At 40.4% G+C, this 21,011-nt stretch overlaps 1 protein-coding gene across 1 annotated transcript in view; it reads right to left on the reverse strand.

Moving 5' to 3' along the window:
- Nucleotides 1-15,531: 15,531 nt before the first annotated feature.
- Nucleotides 15,532-21,011, reverse strand: part of LOC146811194 (uncharacterized) — a 172,658-nt gene continuing 167,178 nt past the window's right edge. The window contains exon 17 of the mRNA XM_085618232.1: nt 15,532-15,556. Coding sequence (XP_085474358.1) covers nt 15,548-15,556 — 9 coding nt within the window. The 3' untranslated portion in view covers nt 15,532-15,547. The remainder of the gene's footprint in view (nt 15,557-21,011) is intronic.

Consider the following 21,011-nt stretch of genomic DNA (forward strand, 5'->3'; position numbering starts at 1 on the left):
GAGACAGATAACACATCAAAAATGAATTGTTCACGTGCCTTCGTGCTAAATATGTTCCAGAAAGCTGACCTGATGTATTGTCAGCGTACGATATCCCTGCTATTATGCCCAGTACTATAATTTCTAAATGATGCTTACTCTCTGTAGCTCAGCCAGTTTCATAGAACAGGTGGATGAGTGACTATTGGCTCTATAAGTTACCATTATTTCCTGTAACTAGCAGAATTCCTCACCTTGTATGCTTATCTACCACAGTGAGTAACATTGTTAAACCTCCATTTCTCTTGTGGTATACATGTTTAGCTCTTGTAAATCTGTAACGTAACAGAATTTTCTGAGGTGAAAGCATCTGTTTTAAGCTTTATCCATTTATAATTTATAAATTATTAATAAATAGAATAATTAATGTATTTATATGGTAAACATTGCAAGCTTATTTGGTACCTAGATGCCTTCAAAATGGTAAAAAAATATATACATACCACAAAATCAAACTACACTGTCAACTAAACAGAAAATTGCAGGGCTGCACGTAAACAATCGACCCTGCAGCGCAGGCACCCTTGCAACATGGGTCAAGGGTGCCTGCACTGATGCTAGGCAGTTTTTTTAATGCTAGCGCTAGAGGAAATGTAGGGGTGCAATGTATTTTCGCAAATATGGCTCATCCCTGAATTTTCAAAATGTCAGGGTGCAGCGTTGCCAGATTTGGCGTTACACCGCACTCTAAAGTTTTCTTGTATATATCCCCTAAGCGGCATTATTACAAGGGGATCTCGTCATCAGAACTTCAATTTTAGTGACGTTCAGGTGGCGATATCCCCTTCTCCTTTTTTGCAAAGTGGCGTTAAGCCACTTAAACTAAATATAATATGATTCAATCAAGAACGTTTAGTTGAGTTTCTCTCCACTCACCCTGAGGCCATGCTCATGCCTGCTGATATGCTGTTACACTGGGCTGCTGTTCTGTTGGATTTCTAAGGCCCTTGATCCAGACTTTCTCGTTTCATGTTAAATAATTTCCCATGTTAGTACTTTAGTCCTTGTCTTTAATCGTGTGAAGTGAATCGCTTGTATTTAGTCAAGTGAAGCATTTTATGTTGTGTTTTTTCTCCTTGTGGTTTAATAGAGTGCAGATTTTCTTGTTTGAATCCTTTTATATGTATTATTTTAACATGCGCTTTTGTAAGTTTTCAGTTATTCCTTGTATGTTTTGTCTCTCCATGTTCTACTCTTTTATTTGATTAATTTCCTTTCTTCGTGATCACTGTCATATTTTGATGTAAAATAAATACCATCATTGTGCTGTATACCATTAATAGTATTTGTACATAAAATATATGATATGGAACTGAAGAAGCGACATGTTGTTGTGAACAACGTGTTGGCCTTACTAGATAATACCTCTTGATTTAAGAATAAATCAACATCGGATAAATACTGAGAAATTGAATTTATATATTGCTTTTTAGTTTAAGACCTAAAAAACAGTCAGTGTTTCGGGGAATGAACATAGGACAGGAGGGTTTAGTCCTGTAATTCTTTTGAGGTCAAGTGTGAAACCCATTAGAGAGCCTCTGTTGCCCTTCCCTCTCAATTAGAGAAGACATGTTTTTCTATTGTTTTTAGGCAGCTGTTCCTCAGATCTTTAGTGTAGTTCTTCAATCAGGATAATGCACAGTCAACAGACCCCTGCCTTGTAATTCTTCAATTTTTAGAGGTAGAAATAGGGCACAGAGTCTCATATTTATTTTGTTTATGAATTGTCGCTGTTTTATTTAGTGCGACCCCATCCAAAGGTTTTGGAGTACCTTATATGAGCAACAGTTACATCTTACAAGACCACATTCTTTCTTGTTTTTCTTTTCTTTTAAGCACAGGGAGATTAAGTGATTCGCCCAGAATCACAGGAAGTTGAGCTCACACCCAGACTCAAGCTTTGCTTCACAGTGTCTTATGGTTTTTACGAATCAAATAGGACTGTGCATCTGGACAACATAACCATCAGAATATGGAGACTGAGTCCACACATATCAGCAGAGTATGTTGACCTAATTCCTAGCTAGTTCACAGTGCCTCATCTGTACCCTTAATGTTACCAGGGTGCCAGATGGTATCTATAACCTCAGAACATGAACACTCTCATTCCCCATTGAAAATTGTGGATAGAGATCTCCTTGTTTGTTGTTACTCAGGCATGCCCAAGGGAGGCACAAGAAAGATACACTTTGGATTTTGAAACATTTATTAAAACAATTGTATTCTTGTGTAAAAAGTGTTAGCTGGAATTATTATAATACGAAGCAAAGGATTGTAACCAGCATTACAAGAATAGTCAAAAAGATATACAGTTCACTCATTATAACATTGATGTGTGTTACCATGATTATATAATTCTATTTATACTCCTATCCAATACTGCCTCCACTATCAAGATCATAGTGTGAGTACCCTCTGCCAGATCTAGTGGGACAACACAACCCCCCTTACCAGTGTATCAAGTATCAGGAAGCCAATATGATGTTTAGCAGGCTATTGCCCTTTGCAGGATGAAGATTAGAGCAGCAGGACTGCATCTCAGTCAGAGTGCACAGCTTTCCAGGATACTCCCAGCAGAAGTGCTCCTCTGCAGAATTTTGCACAGATGCAGTTTATGTAATAAAAACACAGTTCCAATTGCACTGTTTCAAACGTGCAGACCTGATGTGATTGTTTGTCTTGAGACTTGGAAATATCTCCAACCAAAAGCAAGAGCATTGCATTCAATGTTGCTAGCCTTGGACAGAGGGTACAGGCAACAATGATAATATGCCTACTAGGACATGTACTGCATCAGAATAATCTCTAAGTCAGTTCTAAGTCAGCTGCAGCCGGTATGACTTGCGAGTGGAGGGTTAGGGGGTCATGTTGGGAGGGGGTCGCGCATGGAGGGGGAGTTAATTTAATTAAAAAACAAAGACATTTTTAAAAAGTACCTTCGCCTCCGGTCCTGGAGTCCCGCATCGCGTTTCCTGCTTAGTGCTCACAGGGAGCAGGCAGCCTCCCTCTCCTCCCCTAAGCCAATCGCTATGCTTCAATGGCAGTATTGTGATTGGCAAGTACGCCGTCAGTACAGGCATCTATGGGGAGGCCGTTTTCTCCATGCAGGCTGCGCAGCAGCCTACATGAAAATACAGAGTGTGCTATGACTAGTTTGTTCGGCCCTGAGGCTGACCAAGCAGCCAGGGCCCAGAACATTGTCTAGCCACTCCTCCCCGAGCCGCCCACCCGCCCACTCCTAACAATGCATACCCTTCTTCTGCTTTCTAGCAGTGCGAGAAGCAGAAACTTAAGCTGGTATTTATACCATTTTACATTTCTGCTTGTTGCTCTGTGAGAAAGCAGTGGGGTGACGCTCGGATGCCCACGTGGAGAAGCAGTCCCTGCTCTAAGTATGTTATCATGTAAGTGCAAGGCATGTAAAAAGTAATCTATTGGCGGCCATGCTCCGTTAATGTTTTACAAAATACTGTGTATCTCAAGAGTACTCTGTTCCCTAAATATGTTTGTTGTTTGCAGGTCTTTCTGTCTAACCCTATAATCCATCACCAGCCACAGTGGGCCAATGAACACAAGGAGCATAGAGAAAGTGGGATGCCTTAGCTATTTTATTACACATTATTTAGATGAGACAGCAGGATCACAGTAGAATGTTGGTCAATCGCATGCATAACTGCATCTGGAAGATGAGTCCTTAAATGAAGAGTCAGAAGAGAAAAGGATCCGGCAATTAATTTTGATTCTGTTTAGAATTTTCAAGGTGATGCAGATTCCAGAACAAAACCAGGAGTTCAGTTCCTCTAGGAGAAGGGGGGTTAAGAAAAGGGGGGAGAGCGATTAGTCTCTATGGAATGCCCTCACACACCTAGCAAGGTGTCATGCTTCATCATAGGGCTGTGCTCCTCGTCGGGCCGGCGCTGCAATGCCCGACGGGCTCCCGCGAAGGGGCTCTTTTTCGGAGATCTTTTTAGAGACAGCCGTATTGGTGCGTGGGGGTAGGTGCAACAAGTGTAGCGAGTGATGGTGTAGTGAGTTAAAATAGGTATGGTATTGCCAAACGATGAACCATTTTATTCTGGTGGTATACCAGCCTAGGTAAAAACAGGTGACCCCCGAGGGATTATAATGCTCCCTAGGGAAGTAGAAAGGTCGACATGTTTCTTGCTCTATGCCCTTACGGGTCGGTGGCAATTCATCAGGACCAAGTGAGAAAGTGCTCCAAAAAATATATGATAAACTCTACTACATAATAGGTGATTCAAAAATTATAAGTACATCACCAAGCAAATCCATTGGGTCCCTAAGAGGAGTGGACCCGCTGTTGCGGTACCTAAAAGAAAAAGAGAAAAGAAGGACAACACAGACACATAAAACATTCCAGCATTTAAAATTAGGTGCTGTTAGGCTCCTGTAGGAAACCGTGCGTCTATTGTGATAGCCAAATCAATGGGTGCTCACACAGAAAATCTCAGGAGGAGATCGTGCCTTATCGTATCAGGGTTACCAAAATACGTGATACTGTGCAAACACCATGTGTGCCAATTGCTATAATGTGCCCTACTGCCGCAAAGCAATGAAAGAAACAACAAATTACAATGATAATAACTCAAGGTTATTTTAATTGTATTTGTTCCTGCTGCAGTTTTGCAGGCAGGCGGGACTGCTCTCTTCCCAGAGCAGTATAAGAGTGGTTTGCCCACTCCAAGTGCACAATGATTGTTTGGCTTGCCCTCTGGGGCCATCCAAAACAGTCATGTGCACTTCTCGTGTTCTCCATGCAGGCTGCATTATAGCCTGCGTAAAGAAGATGCCCAGGCACCCATTCCCTGGCTGAGCGCTGATCCACCTCGCTCAGACCAATCACAACGCTGCATTGCAGCATTGTGATTGGCTTAGAGGAGGGAGCCTAGCTGCTTCCTGTTCCAGCCCTGGAAAGGAGAAACTGAGACGACGAGTGGGAAAGCGGCGAGAAGGTACGTTTAAAAAAAATGCTTTAGATCATGCCCACCAAGCCCGCCCACCACTCCAGATCCGTGCCGGCCACTACTGCCCTAGTCCCATCCTCTTCCTCCGTTCCTTGAGTTCTGATATGCTTCAAGCAAAGCAGAGTTGCATATATTTGAGAACTAGGGTTCCTTATAGTTGGGTGGAATCCCTCCATCTCATGAAGCTTTGTCTGTGTTTTGTAAGGGCTAGAAGGAGTTGGTTTCATTCAGTTATAATATGTAGACATTATCACTGTTTAAGTATTATTTGTGTGAGTTGAATAGGTATAATACTTCATAAGCCATAAATAGCTTTAACCGAATCAAAGTCTCTATTTCACAGTCTTTTAAACCTGAAGGTCCATAAGCAATAGCTCTATCTTGTGGATTCTTCCTGAAACTGTTCCGTATCCTGATGAGGAAAAAGGGAACACATTACCACACACATCAGGATTCCAAAGCACTGAGTCTCATCTCTTTCCGGTTATGCTTTATATATCATCACTACATCCTTGTAAAAAACCTCTAATTGGATACCTTCTTCCCGCTATCAAGCCTTTGAAACTCTGTCTATTTTTATTTGTTTGTTTATATGCTCGACTTTCAGTGGTTCTGTTTGTTGTATCCTAAGACAGGGAGCCAGAAGGAGTTTTGCAGGTTTCTTTATTAGCCTCTGGTTCAGGATATTAAATGTGTACAACAGACCAATAGAATGATGTTCCTTAGAATCCAGTGCTACTCAGCCCATCTCCAACTGTCACCACTCATCCACACAGGCACCCAAGCATTCTATTCATCACAGTCACACCAACATTCCAATACCAACTCTCACTCTGGCTGAGCAGCAGGGAGATAGCTAGGCAGGGCAACCTCCATTAACACGAAGAGTATATGTCACTGTTGCTCCTTGAAAAAGGCTCAACCTTCCATTCTGTGTTGATACTCATCATGGCTACATTGGTTATTATACCCAGGGCAATTGGCAAAGCGTCTGCAAATCACCTATACACATTGCTTCTTCAGTGGCCGGCATCCATCTCAACCACATGCTACTGTCACACCTGTCTCTGGAGCTGAAAATGAGTGCTTCCATGTAGCCCCCCCATATTGATTTTACTGTTAAGGTGGTTTGTCTATTATGTCTATGAGAGAATGCCATAATGCCATTGTAGTTCAGATATTCCCTGCATAGAGGCTGCACTGTCCTGGAGGGTCAGCCTTCCTCTTGCAGCACTTTTAATCCACCAATGGCAAAGCCAATAGTTCCAGTATTGTCTGTCAGACTTTTGACTTTGACATAGTTTGTTTTGTTTTGTTTTGTCAATTTGGTGAAGCGGATGGGCTCTTAACAATATGGAGCATGAACATTAGCTAAAAGCAACAACATTGTTTAGACCTTGCAAAACAACCTTTGCCACAGCAGCCCCTGATAGAGAAGGGAGCTACTTTGTGTGGATGTTCTCTTTGTGAAAAAGTGGAATGCTGTCATTCAACCTAAAGTTAGCCACTGGTTGATGTGCCCCATGCTGAACTCTAATGGGCGGTAAGGACTTGCTAAAAGAAAAAGGTCTTAGTGAATGCAAGCCCTAAAAAAGTATGCAGTGCTCTAAAATGGACTCTTCAAAACAATCCAAGCAAACATTTGTAGGACCCTATTTATTTCATAGTTTACACAAACAACCATCACCTAGCAACAATTTGTGCACCTACCGACGTAGCCTATTTCTGCTTGCCTCCGTGGACCAAACCTTTTAGCCCTAAATAGCCAGGTCCGACCCTGGACCCTTTAAGTACATAAGGTTATCGATACAACATTGAAGCCAGTGGAGCACTTCAAGAGCAAAATGATAAGAGACTTTGTTTGCGTGTTAACACTATCTTTCTTGTAAGCTGTTTCTTAAAGACACAAATAGTAAGATTTCTCTTTGGTATTTCTCTCTACTCTTACTTGTTATCCAGTATTTTATGTCATTTATTTGGTGAAAGTTAGGCTGTGTTTTGTTCTCTACTTACTGGAGGTGTTATTCATCATCTCACCAGAACTCTGTGACCAACCCTAGTGTTCCTAGATCCCAGAGCAACTCTGTCTACTCAATCAGTGATTGGCTCTTACAGGTTTGTCATTGCATTGGATTATTTGAGCTTCTCAAATATATTTTCAATTTGCCTTGGCATATAATTTATTGTATTGTAATTGTATTTATATAGAGTTTAATGCCATGATGAGTTATTGATGTAATTCACAGTAAGTAGCACACTGCTCCGGAGCCCAAGGTTAATGGTTTATCCAGTGGTGTTGTTGGTTATTAGGAGTTGTCACATGTTCTAAAAACAATACATTTCATGCAGGTGCTCTAGTTCGATCTGTGTTGTATTACAATTAATGCCAGTTGGGGACGCTGTTTGTTTGTTGGTCCTGGCCGACGCTGCAATAGGGGACGCTGTTTGTTTGTTGGTCCTGGCCGACGCTGCACCTGTGTGAGGGCTGCTCAAACCCACGACTTGCGGAACCCGCTTCGCGGGTCCCGCTGCGGAATCCCCTCACCTGTCAGATCATATAAATATTAAAAATTGAATCCTCCTTGATGTCAAGCATAGCACATCACTTTTATACATATACTGGATACCAATCTTGGAACAGGGTCAGTACTGCATAAATCGAAGTGGCATAGAAAAAATAAAAAGCTTCAGTAAATAATCTTCTCTCACTATTCTCTATTAAAGGTTGTTTCACTCAATGACACTGGCTAGAAGCATCTTGTCAATGTGCAGTTAGAATAATACCTTGTTTAGTTACTGAATCACATGTTGTATGCGTTTTTGTGGGTGGTCACAGTGGGGTACATTAATTGTACGTATTAGTGAATCAGAGTAGTAGAAGCCTGTTCATTTTATTATAGAAGTACCTGATCTGCTCATGTGTACAAGATGAGGGTAAAGTCAGACAATGAAAGTATATTGCTGGCTGTCCTGAAGCTGGAGGGTGGAGCTCTAGACACTAAATTGGGGACAGAAGAAACAGAGCTCTGCTAAAAATTTGATTAGGTTCATTGCTGAGAAGGGGCTGCTAATCAGTCTTTTTGTACCTCTGACACTTGGTAATTGGTGGCAGTGAAGGGTGGGACAACAGTCTCTATAGTTCAGAGTGAGTAGTGTCCATTAGGTGAGGTCAGAATGTTCTCTCTTTACCGTCTGTGTGGCTGTTGATATCCAAGAGTGGAATGTTTGCACCTCTTTCTGCTTCTGTTGTGGGTACGTCAACTGGAGGTTACCTTGGTGAAGGTGTTCCACTCTGCACAAAGGCTGTGTCTGCAGAACAGCCTGCATAGTGACTTCAAAATGGTGCAAAGTGTCCTATGCATATGGGTAAGGCTCCCTAGGTGTTTCTTTCTGCAGATCCTTTAGCAAGACGGTTGACTTTTCCAACAAAATCAAAAAGATAATCATTTTTACACTGTCCCTTTAACCACAATATGAAGTCAAATTTGACACCTATTACATAGATGCTAGAACAATAACTGCACACTACTATATCACTTGACTGTAGCATCCAAGATGGACTATGACTTTTTACTACAGAGAACGAGCTGAGAGGATTTTACCGCAGTAGTGCTCAAATATTCCGATAACATTTGTTTAGCATTTAAAGGCTTTACTGACGGCTGGCCTGGAACCAGCACTGCTGACCTGTCTGAATTCCTTGAACAGAAGGATTAAGTGAAAGAGAAAGGGAGCATCATTAAGTAGACTCTGTCTGTACCACAATGCCACTAGAATTATATATTCAAGGATGTGCTGATGACTGGCAGGTCCCATAAGCTCTCTCTCTCTCTCTCTCTCTCTCTCTCTCTCTCTCTCTCTCTCTCTCTCTCTCTCTCTCTTTCTCTCTCACTCTCACTCTCTCTCTCTGTCTCTTTCTCTCTGGTTAACCAAGGCCCACAGAACTATACTAAAGACTAATTTAGATGAGTTTCCTTTTTGGCTTCTGTGATAGTGATTATGGACTTATTGAAGATTAGCGCCTCCAACTGGACAATGGTTCATGTGTTTTCATTTTCATTCCCTTTCAATAAATACTGAAAATTATTTGTATTCAGAGTCATAGTTTCACACATTCGGCTACTAATTGCATTGAGTGTATTGGCAACAGTGTAATTTTGTACCACTATTTTCCGATTACATATACGCAACACTGGTTACATTTTGCCTGGACATTTGGACCAACTAACCAGTGTTTTACTCTTTTTCTTCAATTGTTGGTTGTTGAAAATGCTATTTTTCTACTAATTACAAATAGGTACTGCCCATTTAATTTATTGTTCCACTCGTCAAGTAATGCAAACGTCAAAGCAAAATTACCCCAAAATAGTGAATAGCAATACATTTAGGCCCATATTTACCTTTCTTATGCAGCGCACCACAGCTAACTACCTTGCTGTGCTGCCTGAAAGGTAAAGGGCAGGAATGTGCCATATTTAGCAGTATATGCCACATACCTGTTCTTCCCTAACACTGGGGCACTTTTGGCTGCGTAACGTCAATGCAGGCACCTCTGCATCATGATAAAAGGGTGCCTGCGTTGTAGGAAGGATTGTTTTTGTGCAGGAAGGGACACCTTCCTGCACAAGAACTATCTTGAGAGCCATTTTCCTCTTTCTGTGTGCGCTGCAGAATGCAGCACATATAGAAAGAGGGAAAGTGAGGAGAAATAAAGATATTTCTCCTCGTTGCGCCTCACCTGGGGTGGTGTAGTATTTCAACACATTTCCAGGTCTACCATTTATAGTAAATCTGGGAATGTGCTAAAATCCGTGGATGGATGCATCGGAACACCCATGCTTCACCCATGGAATTCCTTCCTGCGGCAGAGTAATGCAACACAGAAATTTGGGCTCTGTTGCGTTACTGTAGATTTATTAAACCACTCCACGGTACACAATGTGGCCTTGCGTGGCTTGATAAATCTCATGTAGGTTCTGCGTCAACCTTGCACCCTCTTGCTTAGCATTATGGTGATGCTAAACCTTGATAAATCTGGTTTAGAATTTAGTGGGCAGGCAACTACGTCACAAACATGATGGATATCCCATCCACCATACTGCAAGTACCCTTGGATCTAATGCACTCGCAATAAGACAGACCAGGTATGTATCTCCTTTGTGGCGGAGTAACCTGGCCACTGAATTCAAAATCAGGCCCTTAGTCACACAAGGTTTGCTCCACTGCAGTCGTTTTTCTCTTTGTTTGGCTCTCTTGTGCTGAATGCTTTTCACTCTTTCCTTAAAACCTTATTTGTTGCAATAACTTTGTAAAGTGTACTGGTCGCCCTTTGATGGTGGTATGCATTTACTATAGGCATGCATTTCCTGAGGGCGATGAGTAAGCCCTTTTATGGGGAACTACAAAGTGAGAACAATGTCTAATGCAATCCATCATTACCTCTAAAATTACGAGAACATGCAAGTATGGGGTGGGAAAGAGAAATGGTGTCATTTAGGAAACGGCAATCAAAGTAGCATATTGTAAGTACATTTCTGCAGAGACAATGTGCAGTAATAGAGGCATCTTAACTAATGAATTTACTAACTTTAAAATGCTCCCTATGTATGAAAGGACAGGTGATGAAATTACACTCAACCCCCCCCCCCCCCCCCAGCTCAGAAACTGTTTGTACAATTAGGGTACCCGTCCCTCCCAATGAGAGTCTTCTGTGCAAAGTAGGTCTGTGACCAAGGTGTGGGGAAAAAGTGCCCAGTATGTGGAGGGCTATTGGAGAATAAACCTCATACATGTATATATTTTATTTCCATGCTCATGGTTCCCAGAGGACAAAATGACTATTGCCATTGTGTAAGAATCTTGGCCCTAGACGTCACCTGGGGGCACTTAGGATTTTAAGGAGAGATTCCTCTAGGTCGGTGGTATTTGCTGTTTCAAAATACCTTATGGTTGCCTGGATCTGGTCGTTCAAAGTGTACCCAAGCAACCAACTAGGAATTGTTAAGGTAGTTATGTAACAAGGACCAGATGAGTTCTTCTCCATTTCACTCTTAATTTAATCTGAACTGCAAGTAGATAGTTCATCATGAAATTTAACCCCTGATATTTATCCATGTATATAAGATAGATCTTTAATTCATACATATTTTAGCAGTGTTTCAACTCAGATGTATAGGTACATGTTATACACTAGCCAAAGAGCCAATTTGATAAAACCCTCACAAATGGATATGGCCCACTGCTACTTTGTTATGTATACACATGTCTATTGCTTTGAACCCATATGTGGGTGTTAGACGTACTAGCCCTTTTATTCTAACACTTGCACTGAAAAATTTGAAAATTGCACATTAAGGTGCATATTTAGAAAAGCGTTGTGTCACTTTTGCACCACCTATAGTGCATGACGCAGGGCTCTCATAAAGATTTATGAAGCCATGCAAAGCCACCCTGCATGGTTTTGAGTGGCCTCATAAATCATGAGTGAGGGGATGCAACTCAAATCTCTGTGTCACCATACAGTGCACCCAGAGGGTTTTCTCGCGCAACACCCATGGAATTTGACACTGCCCCATATTTACAAATTGATGTAAACCGGTCAAAGCTTCAAATCCGGAGTCCTCCCGAGATGAGGCGTAACCAGGAGAAATATGTTAATTTCTCCTAATTCTTTAGTCTTTCCATGTGTGCAGCATTCTGAAGCACATATAGAAACAAGAAAATGACTCATAGGATTGTTTTTGTGCATGAAGGTGACTCTTCCTTCACAAAAACAATCCTGCCTGCAATGGAAGCCCCCTTTCACCATGTTCAAACGGTGCATACGTTGACACTAGGCTGCCAAAATGACACCAGTGCAGGCAGAAAAGACAGGAATGCACTGTATTGCTTAAATACAGTGCATGCCTGCACTTTCACTTTGGCGTAGAGCAGTGCAGCAAGCTGCTTTGTTGCGCTGCCCTTTGTCAAAATGCCATAAATGAGGCCCTAAGTCTTTAGAATTCACAGTTATTTACTAAGTCTTTAGAATTTACTATTTGCACATCCATTTGGGTGGAAAAGATCCTGGTGAGGACACTAATTAAATCTACACTTTATTTTCAAACATCTGCACAGGCTAGTGTATAAGGTACCCCAGGAACAGCAGGATGTGTCCCGTGTTTAGTGGAAATAGAGAATCTGCTGATGGGTTATGTGAAAAATTGGGACTTTAGTGCATAATGTTTTGCACTTTGGAAATTTTGGGATGTATGTATATGGCATCTATAGTACCAATTGGTTTTGTTTGTATTTGCACTTTTATGATCTTGGATTATCGAAATAAAGTCTTATGATGATGATGAAACAGCTCAACCCATTTCGCAGCACTGCGTTTTGACACCAAAGTTCAATTTTCCAACTAGCATTATAGATCGCATTCATAAGTACCCCAAGTAGTGTGTGACACTTCCATCCATTTCTGGCCTTGTAGCTCAGAACATTGTGCATCATTGGCGCTATGGGTTTGGACCTTAACATACTAGTAAAATAGTAAAATGTCAGAATAGCAGGTGTCAAACATGACCTGGTGTTGCCTAGTGGACATGCTCATTTAGTGTGATACAAGATATGGTGCATCGCAAGGGTACTCTGTTCTCAATAGATGTCTGGTGTTTTCAGATCTTGCTCTCTAACCCTATAAAGCATCACTAAGCCACGGAGGACCCAATCAACACCAGGGACACAGAGAAAGTGGGATGCATTAGCTATTTTATTACACATTATTTAGATGAGACAGCAGGACCACAGTAGAATGTTGGTCAATCACACGCATATCTGAATCTGGAAGCTGAGTCCTTGAATTAAGAGCCAGGAAAGAGAAGAATCAAGCAATTAACATTCAATTCTGTTCAGAATCTTCCAGGTGATGTAGATACCCGGCCAGGCGTTACTAAAAGGAAATTACAGAAAATAGCAAATAATTGATTTGTGTGAAATAATAGAAGTACATACATACCTAAAGAAACTACTCAATGAAACACCAACAATCTCAGCATCAGTCAGTTCTCAATGCCTCCTTCGTCAACCAGCATTTAAATTGTTGTACGTGTGTGTGTCTGTGTGTGTATTCTAACACTCCCATACCAAACCATTTTGATGCTCTTTAGAGAAAATTTAGCTAGTTTTTCTTGCTTTTATTGCACAAAACGCAGTAGTTTTAAAATATTTTTTATCATAAGGGTGATGTCAAACACATACTTTTTTCCCATTATTTCAGGTATACCAAAACTCCTTGAAGTATTGATTGTATCCAACTGCAGGCTTGTCTATGATTTTTTTCCCCTCAACTGTTAGCATACCAGTGATTTTAGACAATTACTGTCTAATCCACACTTCTAAACTTTACTACAGTACTTTTTTAAATTTGAGTCTTCATAAAAGCCCTGAAATTTCCAATTGCTCTTAAGGCCCATTGTTAGCTGTTCCTCCTTGAATGCATTTCCAAAACGTCTTGCTTTACAATTCACAATGCACATCTTAAAACAGCAAAACAACAGCATTCACTGAAACGCCGCCTTCTGAACATCATATTTAAACATTTACATCACGTTTTACTAAAGACAAACCAAACCCTACAATGCTATACTGAAATAACTGCACTCAAATAAGCCCGGGCGTAGTTCTCCGCTTCGCCCACGGAGTGTTCGTAGCGCTGCCTGCGTGCTGCCCGCTGCCCGCCTCCCGCCCGCCCTCCTTTTAAAATCAGGTAAACTATGATAAAAAAATAAAATAAAAATGCCTTACCTGCGCAGCGTCCGGGGGCTCCGTCTTCTTCGTTGACGACAACTTCTTTTCACAAATGCGCATGCGCGGACGCCCGCGCATGCGCATTTCTTGCGAGAAAAGAAGTTGTCAACGAGGAAGAGGGAGCCCCGGGACGCCGTGCTGCAGGTAAGGCATTTTATTTTATTTTTTTATCATAGTTTAACTTATTTTAAAAGGAGGGCGGGCGGGAGGCAGGCGGCGCGTAGTGGGGCTACGCGGAGCACGTGAGTGTGCATAGATTTGGCCACACTACGCGATGCTCCACGTAGCCCCACTACGCCCACTACGCCCAGGGTTACACTCAAAAGACTTGTTTCTATTTAAATTGTTTTTTTTTTTAAATATATCACAATTGCTATGTAATCCTGTTTAAAATATCCAATTAATTTACAAAATACATAACAATTGACATTTGGGCTATGTCTGCTGCCCAGATCCTCTCTGAAAGGCCTGAAAACCTAATGGTTATGTAGTACTCAAAGTTGCTTAAAAGTTAAGAGACATCGGACCTGAATACAAGTAAGGAGGAACACATTTAATGCATGCTTTTATTCATTAATTTTGCTCCACCATATTAAAACAGGTTAGGTTTTCCCACATTTAGTGTTACCCGATGTGGAAGAGCTTGACCTGATTTTTGCAGCATGTAAAACTGACCTGAAAAATATCATGAGAATTTTTCTGTAGTAGCCAAGTCACATTCCCCTTTTTCTCTATGAGGGGAAACATACATGTTGTCCCTTGTTAGAAAAAAAATCCCACCCAATCTACCCACCACCTTCAACCACTTCCCATCCCATGTGTGAGCCCCTGCATACATTTACCACCTGGTCAGAGAAATAACCCATGCAGTTGCGACTTCCATATGATGTTATAACTAAACAAATTGTCCTCAAATCGTTATTACCCATGCCATGGATCTAAACTGATTTTACTACTTTGTAATGGTGCTATGACGTGAATTTACCACGTGCTAAATCCATTCCAGTACCATATTACTCCTAATTAGTTCCACAGACTGATGTTTCATCAACACCTGCTGTTCTCCACACAAATATTCCACAGTGGCACATATATTTTCTGGCTCCACCTTAGAACATCTGTGCACTGAGCCACATGGCTGAAAAGGGCTGTAATCTTTTTTTCCGTGGCAAAGAATTCTTAGAATATAAAACGTATCTATACAAATTCAATGGTACATACACATTGGGTGCAACCAGTTCATTATAATGAAGGTATACAATAGTTGACTTTGTAAATGTGGAAGCAGTGTTTATATTCAAGGTGAATAAAACCACTAGTAACAGCGAAGCTCATTGCAGATGAAAAACAATACTCTATCAACACTATGAACATATCACCTCAATATTAGCATGTGCTTGGGAAATGCATCTAAAGTAAGTTTGGAGTAATCTTCAAGGAGACCACAAAGTTTACACTAAATGTAGATTATTGTGGATTGGGTGAGGGGATTGCTTCTTGCTCTGAATTGTTAAAGTCCAGAACTGTGTCACATCACATCCCATGGATCCAGTGACATTAATTCATACAGGCTGTATTGAAATGTGTTTTTCTTCAATCAAGTGGTACTGTGAACAGAGCTCAGCAAAGTGAAAACAATACCCGCTCCAGCTCTGGATTTAAACCAGTGAAAATGGATGCTACCTTAAACAGTGCATTGTAATACACATAGTAAAATAAAGGTTTTTTACCGGCACTCATAAGCTCTGCAGAAGGAAAAGTAAAGGAACAAGTTAGAATCAATGTCACTTCACAGACATAGATAATTTTGGAAATATGGTTAAAAGAAAGGTTTATTTTACCAAGAAGCCTCCACTGTGACCACCCTGCAAATGGAAATATTAAGAGATCAGGGTCATTGATAGAAATCCTTACTTGGTAAATCTATTATAAAACAGACACAATCTTTGTTTTCCTTACACTTCATTTGAAGAATTATTTTCATATGAAGTGTGGCTTTCAAAATGTATTCCCATCAGAGAAGCAGTTCCCAAAGTGGGACACACAGACCTATTCCTTGCAGCATAACATATCATTACACTGTTGCTGCTCTTTCATTAAACATGATACTCTTTGGTCCTCTTCCTTTCTGTATGTACTTTGTGAGAGGTTCACCAAAGCACCATTAGCACCCTTTCCCCTATCCAGCATCTCAACAGGCCTTAACAAACTTTGAATTCTGACATTTTTCTCTTTCATACTTTAAATCTCACTGATTAAGAGACCAAGAATCTGAAAGTATTCAGTATTAAACATAGAGGAGCAATTGATGTACTCTATTAGACCACACTTTATTATTCTTATTTCTTGGGGCGTTTCATCAAGCAGGGGCTGAGAAAAAGGAAGGTTCCGAAAAGTATGTTTCCCATGTTAATTCCCATTGAGTCTTAAGACATGCCTGCAGCTCGACCTACTGGACGGAAAAATGGGTGCATGAGTGTCTGAGTGGATCTGAACTGGGTTTATAAGTGTCTCAGAGGATCTGCAAGTGGATTCATGAGTGTCTGAGCACATTTGTGAGTGGGAGCGTCAGTCTCAGAGTGGGTCTGTAACTAGACTTGCGAGTGTTTGAGTAGGTCTGTCAGAGGATTAATAAATGACTCAGTGGCTCTTTGAATGGGTGTATGAGTTTTGAGTGGGTCTGTGATTGGATCCTCGACTGTTGGCTTAAGGATTTGTGATTAATCATGAAATTGTCGTGAATTAGTCGCAATCACTGATAAACAAATTAGAATTTCCTTAATTTTCACAACAACTACTTAACAGACTTACACCGGATAACTGAAAGCATGATCTGTGAATCAAAATCTACCTTCCTTCCAAACTCGGTGTAATTCTGTTGATGAAAAAACTCTCAGGATTGTTTGTGTGTAGGTAGGTGCACAAAAACTCCTCTGCATGCAACAAAGGCACCCTAGCACCATGGTGGAAAGGTGCCAGCATTGGCGCTTGGCAGACAAAACAGCACCAGTACAATGGGTTAGGATAGAATTGCGCTGTATTGGATGAATACTGTGCGTTTCCACCCTTTACCTCTGGTGTGGCGCAGCAAGGTGATTAGCTGCACAGCGCTGCATCACAAACTCTAAAAAATGGCCCTTCTACTGGATAGTCAGTCCACAACTAGAGTGAGGATCTCTTGAGCTCTTGTCCAATGAGTGTGTATTCATGTGCTACAAGAGACCTCACTCATTTGAAAAGGCCACTGGATGATGCAGTACTTGACATCAATCTTGTTTAGATGCACAACATATTATTTTAATTACATTATTTTTATTCTGTTTATAAGTGAAATGATGAACAGAGTCACTTCCACAAAGGGCCAGAATTTTGCGGACAGAGGTGAATCCATTGGTATAACAGACTACATTGCACCTACCATAGCGAGGGTCCTCTGCCCACCAGGTTTAGAGGTGTCCGTCAGCCCAGCAGGCATTTCTTAACATTGTCAAGAACTGCTATGGCAGCAGTCCCTGTTACAGTATTAAAATTATGTTACCCTTCATTAAACTTTTTACATGTTTTAGTTTTTTCAAAAAAGAAATCTCAAAGCAAAATTTTGTCTACCACATGTTGGGAGTTGTCTCCTATGCTATGGGGGTCATTTTGCAGTTGTCACTGCCACTTATTACCAAGCTTTACTTGGTGGTTAGAGACAGTGAAAACTGTCCATTTGATTCTGAATCTGGTGGGCAGTCAAATTGCCAAACTGTAGAAATTTCTCACTCCATTGGGCCGTCAGAAGAGCACATCAGTGAAGCTCCATCTCAATTTTCTAAAGCGATATAGAAAAACAGCTGTAAGGTATTCTACCAAATTTTACAAAAATATATATCTATCCCTATATCTATATGAATCTATATCTATATGTCTATATATTATCTCTCTCTCTTTGTCTCTCTCTCTCTATATATATATGTGTGTGTGACATAAATCCTGTCTTTAGTAAAATGTATTTCAATTTCTATTTTATATAATGTATAAAATCAATTTCGATAATTTTATAAAGAAGGAATATACAGTAATTGCACAGGTAGCATATGTGTATAAGTTATGCAATTTTGTTTTGTATTTAATAAGAGAACAAAGAAAATGGAAGTATTTCTTTTCAACCTGTGCCTATGTGCGTGGTACCCATGGCAGTATAAAGTAACTTTGTAATGGTGTCTACGCTTTGTGAGCAAGGTGGTTGTACCATCGAAATGCCATAGGTTTTAGGGACGCTATAGTTAGTTGGATATTTCACTCATACAAAACCAAAGAAATTTGGCAATTATAGGTAGTAGAGCTAACTATAACTCACACCCCCGCAATTCACTGCTGATGACGTCACATACTACATCACTCATGACATGGTCAGTGACATCACTGATGACATCACTGATGCCATCACATATGACATCACTGATGACATAATCCAGTGAATGTGTGTTTCTTTAAAGTTTAAATATGTTATATATATATATATATATATATATATATATATATATATATATATATATATATATATATATATGCTAAGGTGTATTGAAGAATGAGTGGGTGTATAAGTGTCTGAATGGATGATTTAGTAGGTGCATGACTGATTGTATAAGCGTATGTTACTGAATGCATGGGTTAGTGAGTAAAGTGTGTAAATGTCTGTATCAGTCTGTCAGTTGGTGTATAAGCGGCTGCATGGGTTGGTGAATAGCTACATGAGTGTCTATATGGGTAATTGATTGGTTGTCTAAGTATATGTATGGGTGCCTGAGTCTTTGTGTGGGTGGCGGGTGAATCTGTGCATAGATGTGTGAGTGGGTGATCAACTGGGTGTATGGATTCAAGAGTGCATCTGTGATGGACTGTATGAGTAGGTGAGTATGTGTATGGGTGTGTTGGTGAGTAAATGAATGTCTCAGTGGTACATGTGTGAGTAATTACATATGTGAAAGGTAGTATACGTGAGTGTTGGAATATATAAATGACTATAAGTGAGAGTGAGTGAATGTGAGAGTGTCTGTATGGATGTGTGCTTGTATCAGTAATTGTATAAGAGCATAAGTATGTGTTAATATCTGTTTGAGTAAGTGAGGTGGTGTGTGTATAACTGTATAGGTGAGTAAATGGGAGTGTGATTAATTATTTGCATGACTGACTAGGTGTCTGAGTAACTCTATGGGTGATTGGCAGTGTGTGAGTGTCTATATAGGTGTATGAGTGCATATGATAGTCCTGTACTGATGAGTGACTGAAAGTATGAGTGACTGTATGGGTGAGTGAGTAGATTGGTATGTAGACCTAAGAATCAGTGAGTGGGTATGTATGTATTGGTGTTGGAGTGTCTATGGTTTTGATATTGTAGTCTGTATTTTGGAGTGGGTGTATCAAAGATTTTATTAGGGTTTGAGGAGGTGCATCAGATTATCACATGGATGATGTCATCAGTGATGTCATCAGTGATGTCAATGACCATGTTATAAGTGATTTAATATGTGACATCATCATCAGTGCTTTGCGGTGCGCAAGTTATAGTTACCTCTATTAAGTATAACGGACAAATTTCTCTGGTTTTGTACGAGTAAAATGTCCAACTAACTATAACATCCCTGAAACCTATGGTTTTTTCAGTGAATTTCTAAGGTTTATTAAATGCTAATTTCTAACTATAATGTGCCTGAAACCTATGGTTTTTTCAGTGAGTTTCAAATGTTTTTTAAATGCTAATTTCTAACTATAACATCCCTGAAACCTATGGTTTATTTAGTGAATTTCAAAGGTTATTTAAATGCTAATTTCTAACTATAACCTCCCTGAGACCTATGTTTTTTTTAGTGAAAAAAATTAAATAATATATATATATATATATATATATATATATATGGAGAGAGAGAGAGAGAGAGAGAGAGAGAGAGAGAGAGAGAGAGAGAAAGAGAGAGAGAGAGAGAGATGTATATAAATACACATTTAGAAAATAGGAGAAGGAAAGAAATTAGATCAGAAAAATACTGCCACTTCCAGAGCCATAAAACCAGTGCAAGAGAGCCAATGGCTGAAGTTCTCTGTTTGTAGCCATGATGCCATTCAGTGTGGGGAAATGGGTCGCTGATTTCAGACACTGGCTTTGGTACCAAATGAGTCCCAGCACTTTTCTGATCATAGGCACATCCACTTGAAAATAAGAGCACTTCAGCGACAGGACTGGTGGGCCAGTTGTTCAGTTTTCCAATTTTTCCAATGGTTTCTTTCCTTCTCACCCTTTTATTGTAATTGTCTTTAGAGCACACTATAGCTCCCCAGAGAGCGCTGAAGGCTGCTTGCCTGCCATTTATTTAATCTGCAGTGCACCGCATTCTGCGAAGCCACAGCCTTTAGTCCAGGCGGCCGTCATGGTATGGTATTATCCATAATTACACTGTATTACCATTCGAAGATGGTCAACACATTGGTTCGTGGTGGCCAGGGCTTAAAATGTGGTGAAAAATGAGGTGGAGTTTCGTAAAGGAGAGTGGCCTTGGAAATTATGGGTCTGACTGATCTTCCTTTCACAACTCATTCCTATGCAGTCTGTTAGACACTTGTGCCCTTTTTCTCTTCAAATCTTTAGAAATCCCCATGTGCACATCTTACACCCTATCTCTTTCCTCTTCAACACCATCCTTTCACTCTACTCTGATTGTATACTTCTTCAGTCTCCATCACTTTACCATCCCAGCACACACATACAAATAGCCCCCACTCACCTCTAGGCACTGTATTTGCCCATATTTTGACCTTTGTTTATCTCCTTCACACAAGTTTGCAAAGAATCACAGTTATGCAACAGACATACGTGACTAATAATATTTGCTCTCTGCAGAGAGGCCAAGGATTGGATGTCCATGTATTGTGAGCACCTTTTCACCCATTTACAGCCCCTGTGAGGAACTCTCACTTTCCTCAGCCTCGACTGCAAAACTATCAATCGTAGTCCATTATAAACATACGGATGCAACTCAGCTCAAAGTTTACAATATACAGAGTATTATGCTTCAAAAAACTACAGAAACATAACATAAAAAATAACAAAAACTTGTAGTGAATGGACGATAAAGTAAAATATGTAAAATATTTAAAAAACGGGAAATAAGTTGCTGACTTCGATTACAATACCATGTTTTAAATTAATTGCCCAGAAATCGA

The sequence above is a fragment of the Triturus cristatus genome, chromosome 7, assembly GCF_964204655.1.
Source record: "Triturus cristatus chromosome 7, aTriCri1.1, whole genome shotgun sequence".
Taxonomy (NCBI): Eukaryota; Metazoa; Chordata; class Amphibia; order Caudata; family Salamandridae; genus Triturus; species Triturus cristatus.